We start from the raw sequence: 13,890 nt of genomic DNA on the forward strand, positions 1-13,890 counted from the left end.
CCTTCCTTCCTTCCTTCCTTCCGGGATTAGGTCTTAAATATCCCAGGTTGAATTCTAACTTTCTAGGTCATGGAGGATAGTTTTGAACTCCTGATGCTTTTATCTCTCCAGCTCCCCAGTGCTGGGATTCCCAGCATGTTCTATCATGTTTGGTTTTTTTCTTGATTTTTATTTAGAGTGGAATTTTTTTGGGGGTAATCTGATCAGAGGAGTGAGACATGAATAGTTCTTTAAAGGAACTTTGGTGTCACTGTGGTGAGCCATAGATTGTTGATAGTGAAAGTAGAATTTGGAATCAACTCAGTTATGTATGCAATACCTATGTATATTAAAGGTATAATGCTGCTGTGCAGTTAAAGAAAGTAGGTGATAGTGGAATTCTTGTTATATTTAAAATATGTATCCAATAGAATATCCCAGTGAACATGAGCTGGAAAAGTCAAAGTGATTGCAGGTGTTTTATCTCAGCAATTGGAAGTGCGGAATGGCCATTTACTGAGGTAGAGAAAGGTTAGTGCAAGTTTCCCTTGGTGGCGTGTTGAGGAGGAAGAAGTGGGGAGGAGAAATCGGAAGATTGACTTGGGCATGCTGGGGATCCATTAAGGTGGTGCTGTCAAGAAGGGTGTGGTGACACAAACCGGGTGCTGAGATAAACAGTCTGGGATAGATGTATGGATTTGGAAGGTGTTGGGGCAGAAGTGATACATGAAGGAAGGGTGGAGGATATAGAGGGAGATGAGGCAGTGAATGTATTTGAAAAGGTGTGGGGAGCTAGGAAGAGGGAGAGATGGAGATAGAGCTGTGTGAGAGCCCAGAAAATCTAAGGAGATGAGGTGATCCACTGTCTTAGAGCTTTGAAGAATCCAATTAGAGCAGCAGCCACTTCAAGCAGTAGCCTGAGGTGGTGCATGTCTGACAGGGGGGCACCCATAACAAGGGAGGCTCCAATAGAGCAAAGGTGCAGGAGGGTGATTCCTGTCTCCTGGGAGAGACTAGGGATGACTTATACAGTTCCAGGAGGATACTCGGAGGGCTGCAAAACCAGGAACAAAAGCTGTCTCTGAGGCCATCAGAAGCCTATCCCACCCACAATGGCTGTCTAATCTAGCCTCAACACCTCCCATTGATGGTGTAATCTAGCCTCAGCTATGGTCAGCTGTTGCCTGAGAGCTCAGCCTCCTGGTCACAGCAGTCCACACCAAGCACTTGCAGAGAGTATTTGCTTTCAGCATCTGTTCCCTAAAAGAAGCAAGTTTAGCTGGAGAGGATCCATCAAGAAGGCTGACATTCAGAGCAGCCCTCCTAGATACAGCATAGGTTGTACCCATGACAGCCAATCCTGCTTCCCTTCCCCCACTTCCTCTCATTTCCTGTATTCTTCTTTTCTATCCCTTCCACTCTTTTGTTTTGCTGCCATTTCTTCTTCACTTGTTTTTTTTTTTTTTTTTTTTTTTTTTTTTTTTTTTTTTTTTTTTTTTTTTCCTTTTTGGTAGTTTACAGTTATTTTAAATGGAAGGTTTTCCTCATGTTTTTAGTGATACTGGATTTTAGACATATAAATTTCTATAATTCCAAAACTAAAAATAGAAGCAGCCTAATAATGATTTTAAAATCTTGTCTATTGAGCATAGTGAGAAGTTAGGCATGAGTTTAATTTTTATATATTTGAAGCATCCTGTCTATATCTTTGTCTCTAATTAAATAGGAAATTAAAGAGAAAAAACTTTTGGTATTCTTTTTCTATCAGATGGATCTCAATAAAACAGAAGATGTGATATCAAAATTGGAAAGCCTTCACCAGCAGCCTCATATTTGGGATTTTCTCCATTCACTGCCCAGACGGCACATGTCCAATGCTCACTTGGAAGAGAGCGTGGGCGCTATGACACACTTTCTCCAGGCGGGTTTGAAGTGAGCAAGAAACAACGAAAAGCAATTATGTGTGCTATCTCCATCATTTCAGTAGGAGAATGTGTCACTGGGAAATATTTTCATAAAAGACACCCTAACAATGTCCTACTAAGGCATCTGGAGCCCGTACACTCTGCCTTTTCCCCACCTGTGTGTACATATCTTACCTGTGGGCAATGGTGCTGTTTAGAGCATATTCAACCATTAGAATGGTGGTGTCTGATTGACATGTTATTGGCTTGTATCATCTTCAGATGGTCATTGAGGAAGTAGTATATAAAACGCTAAGCTTAATGATCTTACCATCAGCCTTGATATTTGTTTCTGAGGTTTTCACCGCTAGAAAAGTGACAGAAATATAACATGTTTAGCCAGTAATACCAAAGACATCTTGTAGCCGAATAGGATCAATGTCTTGCTGACAAAAGAAGTAATAGTGGATCAGACCCCACTATACTTTATGCAGGGCAACATAATGTATTTTTGCATTCAGTTCTTAACTGCACACGTACACAGCTCCTTGCGATGCCGACACATAGCTGAGTGCTGTCGGAGCGCCTGTCTCTTAGGCCTCAGACTCTAGAACACAGCTTGTCTGAGACAAGGCTGAATTTTCCCTATGCCTTTTACTAATGATGTCACTGGTGGCAGAGCATGAAGCACACTAGGTCATTTCATCATCTTAAGTATTTGGCCATAGTTGTAAGGAGCCTCCCTCTGTCCTGCTGCTCTGAGCACTGACTGTTCAGCCATGGACAATGAGAATAGTCAGGCTGTTTAGAGAGAGGAACCATTTCAGACCTGAAGCTATGACCAGAGGGTCTGACAGTGTCATCTTCTGCGGGTTTGATTTCTCTTCTGTATTCTTTCTATAATATCAATAAAATCTACTCATAGTAGGCACTGCTTGCAAGTGATGCTGGGGGTTCAGGGATGATTTTTAAAAGTCTTGGTATTCTCCCAAAGGCGCACGGCTGCAGGGAGAGATATCTTTAGTGAGAAGCCACATGGAGACAATGTGCTTGGAACCATGATGTTGGTGGTGTTGGCCTCATGCTGATAAAATACATGCAGCTTCCCCTCAGCTCAAAGTGTATTCTGACCAGGAACAGTCATTATTTATAAAATATTGTCATCTTGAAATAGGATGAATATCATATTTTGATTACTCCCCCATCCAAAGTCCCTTATTCTGTAAAACAGTTTGACAAACACAGATTGGCTGATGTGAACCTTTTAGATCTTTGGATAGGACATATATCCCTTAGATCCCTGGGTAGGAACATAGTATGTTCTCCAGGTATTGAACTGACTATGGGAAGCCTCAGCAGCCCAGCTACCTGCTCCTTTTTTCACACTGTGTATTCTGTCTGGTCTTGTCAGCTGCCAAAAGAGGCAGGAAGACCAAAGGCTGAGCATAAAACAGTGACTATGGTAGAACACCCTGAAAGCAATGTGTGTGTCTGTAAGCCATATTTCAAGAAAAGAACTTTTTTCTTAATCTCTTATCCAGGGAATTAAGATCACATTAAGCTAAACAAAATGCTGACACACTAGTATCTGACAACGTCATTGAAGGAGGCTGGGGTCTGGTGAATTGGAATGATATGTTGATACCTCTTGGTTGACTACTAACTAACTCCCTCTGGCTTGGTTGTTTCTGTTCTAGTTCATTAGCATCTCTGGGAGATTTGGATTGGCTACCACTGCACCAGACTATCCCCCAGGTTTTGAGACATGTTCTGAATGTGACTGTCTCCACCCTGAGGTTTCTGCAGCAGCACAGAACAGATGCCAATGGTGAGAGATCCTGAGAGCTGGGGCTTACTGGGGATATTCCACTCTTGCAATGTGTTAGCAAGCGTGGGGCCATGGGGCTCTTTAAATAATTAGTTAAAATATCAACCCCAAATTCACTGTTTCTACCAGTAAGACAGACATAGGATTAAAATTTGCAAGTCAAAAGTGACTTTCTCTAGCTGTTGAAGTTCTAAGGTCAATACTGCTAAGAATTATACTTATATTTTAAGTAACTGATTGAAAAACTCCTTAAGTTGTAAGCTGTCTTTTAAGTTCAGGCAAACCATCTGTTCTGTGTTTTTTTTAAACCTTTCATTTGTTAAGCTCCTATTGGGAAGAAATTCCAGTTCCCTGTAAGTGGACTTGAAGATAGTGGGAAGCAGTGAGGTCACTCAAAGAAGGCACGCTATGGTGTATGTAATTAGTAGCCTGCTTCAGGGAAGGAAATGGGATTCCCTACTTTTATGACTAGAACATTATTAGGTTGTCATTGGATTTAGTAGTTTACTCGTGCATTGATTCCCGTTGGCTTTTTTCTTTGCTTGATTTTCTATGGAAAGTACAGTGGGAGAACAGTGTGGTTCCAACTTATCTCTTATCACCTGTTGTCTGTCTGTCTGTAACCATCCAACCATCCTCCTAGCCACTTGTCTGTCCATCTGCCCACCCACCTCTCTACCATTTACATGTATCAGTTAACCATTTCCAACCCACTCATTCCATCATTGCTACTCTACCAACATTACCTCTCTGTCTCTCTGTCTCTTCTCCTTCTCCCCACCACAGCCTCACACATCACCTAAGTACTCTATCATTTTTCTATAACCCAATCCTTTAAAATATTATTTTATTTTTCATGCTAGGCATATGTGTATGGGCTGCACACATGATTGTAGTACCCAGAACGGTCAAAAGAGGGCATCAGATTCCCTGGAGCTGGAGTTGAAGTTAGTTGTGATCCACTGGTTATGGGTACTGGGGAGTTTAAGTAATTCAGGTCTTAAGCTCCAGCAGGATTCACTTATAACCAATGAACATCTCTTTAGCATCCTCCTTCTACTTTATTTTTTTTCTTTTACACAAACTCATTGAAATTTATATATTAGACAAGTATTTGTCTAAGTGGCTTGGCTAGTCTTGCTGCATGATATTTTATTTGTGAGTTGATTACAATAAAGTGACTTGACATTAAAAATTAGATTTATTTAGAGGTAGTATCTCACTAAGTTTCTTAGGCTGGCTTCGAGCATGTAATCCTTTAGACTTGGCTTTCTAAGTAACTGGGATCATAGTTATCAGGGAGGAGTGGTTCTTGTACTCACAGATGTTATCTTTGTAAAGGAGCAAAAGATGTCAACACAGAGAGAGGATCTGGCATCTTCTTCTGGAACAGCTTCAGAGAAGAGTTTCAAAGAATATTAGAATTTGTTAACATGATTAAGGAGCATTTCCAGAAAAATGGAGCAGCGTTTGACATATAGGGGCTTTCCAGGAGTGGACAGTGCTCAGTGGTCAGTGTGTATGAGGTGTATCAGGCAGCGGCTGAGATGGGCTCAGAAAGGGAGCTAGGTCCAGTGTAAATGGCCAATGGAGAAATAGATACAAGAATGCTCCTGAGGCATGAATGAGTGAGGGCTGGAGACAGGCAAGTCCTGGGTCACACTTCCCATTGGCCCCTTGCTTTTGGTGGCTCAGTGTCCTGAACTATACAATGTGTTGGTTTCACAGAGATTCCTGTAGATGCAGATAAATTTATCCTGCTATATGCAACAGACTATCACAATATTGTCCTTCAAAATTCCATCGCTTACCCCAAATTTCATTTCTTCCTTTGGACTCAGGATCTTACGAAGACCATGGGTTTCTTTGACATATTTTTTTTGTGTGTGAAGGAAGCTAGGCTATTAGGGATAAACTCATTTTTTTTTATATTAATTTAGTTCTACCAGAAGCTATTTCTTAGTCCAGAATGAAAGACTGAAGGTAGAGTAGGAGAGAAATTAAAACTCCACATTGAAAGATTGTGACCTCAATTTTAACTAGCTCATTTGGAAGCAAAAATTTGTGCAAATCATCCACATTATAACATTCAATTTAGTTTACAATTGGAGATATAATTACTTTAAAGAATGTAATTAAAACAATTTTGTATCTATTTGAGTCAGAGTTAAGAAATATGATTATAGAATAGATGGCTAGAGACCACTAAAAATTGCCTTCATTTCTCTTGTTTCTAAAAACGCTTTTCCTGGTGAACAGATTACAGTTCATGGAGGAAAAGAATGGAGACACAGTCACATGATTTACTGACGTTATTAGTTCACAGGATCTGAACATGGCACTGTTCAGCTACGAATTTCAGAATCATATTGCCCTTCAGTTTCTAAGAATGTTAGCTTTCTTTCCCAAAACCTTTTGGTAGAGTATTGATACTATTCTTTTCTGGAATGTTTTATCAAATTTAATGAGGTATGATGTCAGTAGGGATGGGTATTTACAACTCAGGTTTAGGAAGAACATATTTTGGGCATATGGATTATTTTATTCTAGGGATGTGATTTTAAATAATAAGATGAAATTTTACTTTTTCTTGTTCCATGTTACCCTGAATAGGAATCTCTCTTTTGTTCCATGGATCCATACCATATGCACTGCCTGCATATTAATTATTTAGCAGCCAATAGGATTTTTGGTTTTCAGAACAGCTCTCATGGCACAAAAATGCTTTTTATCAAGTAACTTTTTTTTGTATGGTAGGCTCAAAATGCATAGAGGAATTTGTATTTTGGAAATTTTATTGAGGCATATTATTATTGTATTCTTCTTCACTTAAGTGTCTTACAATGCGTACTTTGTAAAGTAAATTTTACAATTGGATATGTATGGGTAGGAAAAATTTGCTGCATCCAGGGTTTGGCTGTTTTCAGGCATCTAATAGGAACCTTGCAAAGTGTCCTTTGCTCTTGAGGGGGGTAATAATTTTACCAGCTTTTGTTTATTCTTCTTTAAACTATATATATGTATATATATAAATTATATATATACATACACACACACACACACACACATATATATATATATATATATATATATATATATATATATATATATATATGCCCATGTAACATCTGTATATAAGATTGAGTGAGTCTATGTGTATCATGTGCATTTAGGTGCCCATAGAGCCAAGAAGTCATCAGAACTCATAAAACTGTAACAGGTGGTTGTGAGCCAACACAAGGGTACCAGGAACTGAGCCTGGATTCCCTGCAAGAACAGTAAACACCCTTAACTTTTGAACCATCTCTCCAGCCAATGTTTTCATCTATCCCAAATAGTATTCAATGGTAATTAGGTTTTAATTTTTATTCATTTAGAAGTAAAATATTATTTTGTTTATTATTATAGGCATATCTGAATATCAGAATAACTAATGCATGTCATCCGTGTTCACAGAGACCGTTTATCACCTGTCCCTGAAGGATATGGTGTGGGATCCCCAGAAAGTCCAGTCTGATCTCAGATCCCAATTTGGTTTCAATGACCTTCAAGCACAACACATTCTGAATTATTCGGCCAAGCTGGAGGAGGTATGCACACTTGTTGTTCTCTCATGGCATTGAGCATCCTTAGAGTGACTCTAGAATATATTCACAGCTGCCACAAAATCTGCATCTCACAGTCAACTACAAACCCAAAGTTTTACATAAAATGTGAATTTGTGCAGCCTAGCCTGTTGTCACCACACCCCAAACAACAGTGCATAGTAATGATTTAGGGAGTACTCACATCTTATTAGCTATTTTAAGTTACCTGGAAATGAGTTAAAATGTATATGAATAAGTTTGCAGCTTTTGTACAAATTTTATACCATTTTGACTGAGAGAATTTAACATCTTTGAAATCATTGGAGGGTCTTGGAATTGGTGCTCCCTAGAAGTAGAGAGAAAACAGTATATCACTGGGGCGAGTAGGGTAGTGACCTTCGGAGATGGTAGCTAGGAAGGTGAGATCTGCTTTTAAATTTCAAGCTCCTTAGACATAGCAGCCCTTAGAAATGCCCCCTTCTTTCCTCATCATGTTATCTCAGCACTAAGGTGATTCAAAAGTGATATGATCTTGATTACTCTGGGAACCATCAGCATGAGAGGCCAGGCCAGGCCAGGCAGAGATGTAATGTTCACCAGCTAGACCAGTGAATATAGCTTTAGGCAGGAAATTTAGACTTAGCAGAGGATTCTCCAGGCAAAGAGAAAATTGGTATGTGAGGAAATGGGATAGCTGAAACTAAGCCTCAGTTACTAAATGAGAAGAAATAAAGATGTTGTCTTAGCCCACCCTTAGTACATAGTTCACATGGATATTGTTGAGGCTCTCTGGGTCTCTTTTGTCTGTTGAGCCATTGTCTGTAGCTTCAAACAATTAGGAGGCCCTTTGGCTTTGCAGTAGGTGCAACAACATACACTTGCACCCTTGGTTTGTGAACCTCCTTCTCTCAGATCCTCACTTTGTCTATAGGCCTTTTTTTTTTCCAACTCATTTTATTGGACATTCTCTGCATTTACATTTCAGATGTTACTCCTTTCCCACAATCCCATTCACCCCTTCCTCTCCCATTGTCTCCATGAAGGCGCTCCTTCTCTCAACCTTCATGAGTTCTCTGTGAGTTCCTCACTCCAGCCGCAGTGCTCCCATGACTTCTTTAGACTCCATGACAGGGCCTGTCAATGGGAACTTGCTGTGTGCACATACACTGCATACTACACAGACTGAACATGTAGGTAGTCATAAGGCCATATCTTTCTAACATGATATATGACCTTGATATTACTTTCAGTTGGAAAAAAAAATCTCAAAACAAAAACCCCATGTGGCCCTGTGGCTTTGATAGTCATATGTGAATAAATTTCATCTGAGTCCTAAGGGAAAGCGTGATGAACAAAGAAGCTTCATTGTTCATTGATTATGGCCATTGTCTTAGTCTAGTCTGATGTTGAAATCACACAGCTTGGGAGCAATGCCCTGGGAACTCCTTTCTCATTACTCTGGAGGCTGAAAGTCTGAGGGCGGGCTACCATGGAACTGTCTGGTTAAAGTCCACCACCTAGTTCTAAGACAGTGTCTTTTCACTGTGTCCTTACACAGTCCAAGTGATGAATGACAAGCTCATAAAACACCTCCTTCATATAAGAAGCATCATTTCTGTCACCACAGCTACTTCCACATGAGCTCATTGGCTCCCGTGCAAATCATCTTTCCATTACTGCAATTGCCTGAGATTTTGATCACCTTAATGGAAGAAAGGTTTATTTGGCTCAGATTCAGGAGGGTCATAGGTTCCTTGGCATTGTTGTTCTTGGGGTACTCAGTGAGACGATAAATCAGGGCAGGAAGCATATGGTAAAGGAAGCTGTTTACTTCATGGTGGCCTAGAAGCAAAGACAGAAGAAGGGAAAAAGTTCGCAATATCCTGTAGAAGAAACACCCCTGATTATTTTTTTCGCTTCTAAGCCTCATCTTCTATGGTCACTTCCTAATATCACCCCATGGTTCTCTGGAAACTACTACTTCCAAACTGTAGAGTACCCCAGAGGCTCTACTATATCACATTGTCACCTTGTGGGTGATTTCTTCAACACAGGAATTTTAAAGTGATGAAACATTCCTACTACAACAACCACCAGCAGAGGTTCTAATGACAAGGTTATTGTAAGAATCCAGAATAGGTGGATATAGGACATTTTGCCACACACATTGGTAGAGTAGTTTCAAATAAGTTGATCCACAATAAAGAATTGGTTAAAAATAGTAAAGCAATGTCTTAGTAGGATACAATTTCATTCTAATTTTGCCTGATTTTGTTAACTACAAAAGATGACAAAGTACCACTGTTAGTTCAGAATATCAACTACTGGTTTAGTCTGTGATGGCTTTTGTTGGGAGGATGAGGGGAGCAATGTTGGACTCAACCACGAGTCTTCTTCCTGGAGAACTAGCAGCTCCTGTTACTGTGCCTAATCCTAAAAGAACAGGACCTACTTTTGTCCTTAACCTAGAGGCCTCCCCTTAGGACAAAAAAACACAGACATTTCAGTGGTACTTACCAATGTTCAATCATGTGAATACTTGAACTTTGACTCCGGCAAGGGTGGGGAATTATTTTGAAAGAAAAACATTCAAGGAAAACCAGCTTCACTTCTAAGTACTTTTAATGTTGTTTTCAGATTCCTACAGAGAGTTTCCTAGAGAGAATGGTTTGTTCCATCTTGTCCAACACCTCTGAGGATGAAGCGCAGAGCAAGGGCTACAAGGCTGACTGTCATCCTAAGTGGTCAGCAGTCAAGAATTACATCATCCATGCAGTCAGTTGGCTAAAGCTCTATGGACAGGTGCTGTTGTATGTCTGGATGCTCTGAGTACAGCTGTTCTTTGTCCCTCACATGATTTGTTATATGATTCTATGACTTTTCCTGGGAAAGACTGTAGGTCCTCCATATCTGGTCATTGTGACGTCCTCTCACATGTATCAAACAGCCTTAACTCACCAAACTCTCAGCCCAAGACAACAAAAACATTTGACGTAGGCACGTAAACATACCTGTTATCTAAGAGGTTCCTAAATTCAAATTTCGTATATCATGTTCATGTTGCTGGCATGGGCGACCCGTTGGGCCACTTTGACTGAAAGTTATGCAAACATTACTTTTGACTCATCCCTTCTATGTTTTTATCCCCTTCAAATATTGTGCAAAACTAATGACTGATTTAAAGACACACCAACTGTCTTTATAGATGTAACCAAAAAGTTGTGTTTGTGTGTGTTTTAGAGAAGTGTAGCTGGTGTATAGAAGAGTTTCTTGATCAGTAGAAAGTTGATAGCTCCAAAGCTCACAGTGGCCCTGGATAGCTCACAGCTCTGTTCCTTGAGATACTTGGATACTAACAGGGCGCTCTTCTACCACACTACTACCCATTCTTTGTTAAATGTCATGACTACTTGCATCCTTTATGTCATGAATAACTCACCCCAAGAAAACCTTCATCCCTTCCAAACATACATGACTGATAAAGGTAAGAATCTCAAGCATTAGATAAAATAAATCATCAGAAAAATATATACATGACTATTCACTTGATAGTATGTATCTTATTCACCAGTGCAGTGATGAAGAGACAGTGTTGAGAAAGCCAACATTTAAAGTGTTAGTGTGGGTTGCTAATCAAGCCTTCACCAGTCCACTTGCATTTGCATCATGCATATCCTTACTGTTTGACCTGGGCATGAGACACTTGTACAGCTCAGATGGTGACCGTAGTTCTAGCTGCCTAATGTGTATCATCCCCAGACCTGTCAGAAAGTGGTATTCAGAAACTGCTTACTAATTACGGGACATATTTTTAAAGCTCATCATTTCATTAAACTATCTTCAATGTGATAGTTCAACTTTCAGGTTAGATCTTTTGAAATGAAATGCATAGTTTTAACTTTTTGTCTCATTTCTTTTCAAGAAATGATAAAAAGAATAGAGGAATAATGTGTAAGCAGTGTGTCCTTTGTTGAAATTTATAATCTTTAATTTTTGAGCAGACATGAAATCACAGTAAAATTGTAATAGACATTTTAATTCACTAGAAATTACAAAATATTATTTAAAATAGTCTTTTACTATTTCTGTGTACAGTATTTCTAATGTGATTGATAATCTACTTTTGTTTCTAAATTTGCAGTTGTTAGACCAGTGGCAGCAGGGTCGGCTGCTGCAGAACCTCCTTGCAGGTACCAGCCACAGTCTGGCAGCCCTTGGGGACCAGTTTAAACAGCAGAGCAAGTCATGGAAGGTGGTGGAAGCCTTGCACACTGCCCTGATCATCTTGAATGACAGCTTGGCAGTGGATGGCCCCAGAAACAACCATCTGTTTGCACAGATGTAAGGCATATGTATGTCTTTTGCCATTGAGTAGGTTTGATTACACTGGCATGTGCAGCGATGCCATTAGAAACAAATTCTGTAAAAGTACAGCTAACCATGGATGCCAAGTTAATACATGGGAAACACAGGGCTTTTATTATAAACATTGCCAGGATAGAGCTATGTACTTATCTGGACATAGATGTGGATATGTAAAGCTGTCTAATGGGCTGTCCAAGTGTGGCCACACACATCTCTCATTCTAGTTCTCAGGAGGCTGAGATCTCTTGAGCTCAGGAGTTCATCCCTGCCTCAGTGACAATAGTCCATGTATCAAAAACAACCAATCAACCAAAAACAAATGAACAAACAGAAGTAAGTAACCTTACAGGAGCATGATCATATTGCAGAAGCCATCAGCTTTCTGAATTTCAGGTTGATGTCTTTGTCTTAAAATGAAAATGCGTGTGTGTGTGTGCATGAACGTGTGCACTCACACACAGTATTCACACTTAAAGACTATATGTTGAGAAGTATATTTGTTATGTAGGTATTTTGATCAGTGCTAGGCAACTGAAGTAGTTTTATAAGAATAGCCTATTCCTAGATAATCTTGGAGAAAGGCTTATTGTACAAAAAGTCAGAAGTTAACTGTTTTAAAAACCATGCATGGGGATGGTGGGGCATGGCCATAAACACACCTCTCCTTGCTAGTTCAACAGCAGATGTATTTAATTTGTGTTTGAGATATGCTTAGCAATGATTTCAAAACTCTGTTTTTAATTCCAGGGCCAATGCATTTCACATCGACTATGTGTGTGTATGTGTATGTTTATGTATATATATATATATATATATATATATATATATATATATATGCAGGTTGTTTGCATATGTGTGTGATCTATGTGTTTGTGTATATGTATGATATATGAATATATATGTATGGTGTGTAGATATGTGTATTTGTGTGCTGAATATGCATGTGTGTATGGTTTGTGTTTAGTGCATATATTTCTGTGTGTGTGGTGGATGCATATGTGTACAGTGGTGTGTGTGTGTGTGTGTGTGTGTGTGTAGCAGTTTGTGCTAATGTGAATCCTATCAGCCTCTGAAATTAATGCTTTCTTAGAAAACAGGTTTTGTATTGTCTCCAAAATGGGTGGAGAATGAAAGCCATGGGGTTTTGTTCAATACAGGAATTCTGGCTCAATACGATACAAATGGTACCACAGAATCATAAGTATATGAAGTCATACTGTTGTTATGGTTTAATAGTGAATAGCAAGTCTAAATGTTTTAAGCTCTTTTAAATTTTGTAGAGTCCACTTAAGATGTAGGGTCTTGATTTTGATGATGTTATTTTCTGACTGACCAAGGAGATGCCCTGGGCCATGGAGGTATGGGGATTGTGGTTAGCAGTGCCATAAAGTCTATAGAAAGAAGGATATGGGAAACAAAAGGATGCCTTGAGACAAGAGGACCAAGAGTAGGGGTATCAATAACTTGAGGTACAAGACACCATATTGTGATATTGAAAACCAGCCTGCTGGTTTGCTTGGGAAACACAAGGGACAGATTGTTACATAGTACATTAATAAACCTACCACAATAAGTCACCTCAATTATCTTACAGACACCAAAGCCTCCTGACACTTCAGCCCAGAGTCTTTACTGTTCTCTAACACACAAGAAGAATGAAACCCAAGGATGACCCTTTTGTTTCTTAGCTCATTCCGACATTAGGGAAGCTGAAGATTTCAGTATATGCTGTCTATCCAACCATGGCTGACCACTCTGTACATAGTTAGGTCCAGGAAGAGGAGGGCCTGATACTGCCTTAGCCATCTACCAGCTGAGTGCACAGGGCTATTGCTCCAGGCATCTCTTTTTTCATTCAGACACCACTCGTGCCACACTTAATACAAAACAGCCTCCCATCTTTACTGGATAATGAACAGATCCACCACTAGTAAAATTCTGGTCCTCTGTCAGCCTCTCCGGGCCTCAACCATCTTACCAGGTAATGGCCACCAGATAATCTCTAAGGCTATTACTAGTTTCTAAACCATTGGTTTTCTGGAGATTTTTCTCTGCTCAGTGACTCATCTCTTCACAGAAAGGGTTAGTGTGTCAACATTTCTAGACTACTCTGATTGACAGAGTCCCCTGATCCCATTATACACACAGTGCCCACGCTCAGGGGAGAATAGTCTTACTTCTGCTAACATCTGCTTATGCCTCCTTTTAGAATTTCCTCCATCATTTC

At 39.7% G+C, this 13,890-nt stretch overlaps 1 protein-coding gene across 1 annotated transcript in view; it reads left to right on the forward strand.

Moving 5' to 3' along the window:
- Nucleotides 1–13,890, forward strand: part of ABCA13 (ATP binding cassette subfamily A member 13) — a gene marked incomplete at both ends in the record, with an annotated part of 453,164 nt that overhangs the window by 56,405 nt on the left and 382,869 nt on the right. The window contains 5 exons of the mRNA XM_080920446.1: nt 1,748–1,911; nt 3,581–3,711; nt 7,168–7,301; nt 9,936–10,100; nt 11,440–11,639. Of these exons, the coding sequence (XP_080776572.1) occupies nt 1,748–1,911; nt 3,581–3,711; nt 7,168–7,301; nt 9,936–10,100; nt 11,440–11,639 (794 nt within the window). The remainder of the gene's footprint in view (nt 1–1,747; nt 1,912–3,580; nt 3,712–7,167; nt 7,302–9,935; nt 10,101–11,439; nt 11,640–13,890) is intronic.

The sequence above is a fragment of the Micromys minutus genome, assembly GCF_963924665.1.
Source record: "Micromys minutus genome assembly, chromosome: 1".
NCBI lineage: Eukaryota > Metazoa > Chordata > Mammalia > Rodentia > Muridae > Micromys > Micromys minutus.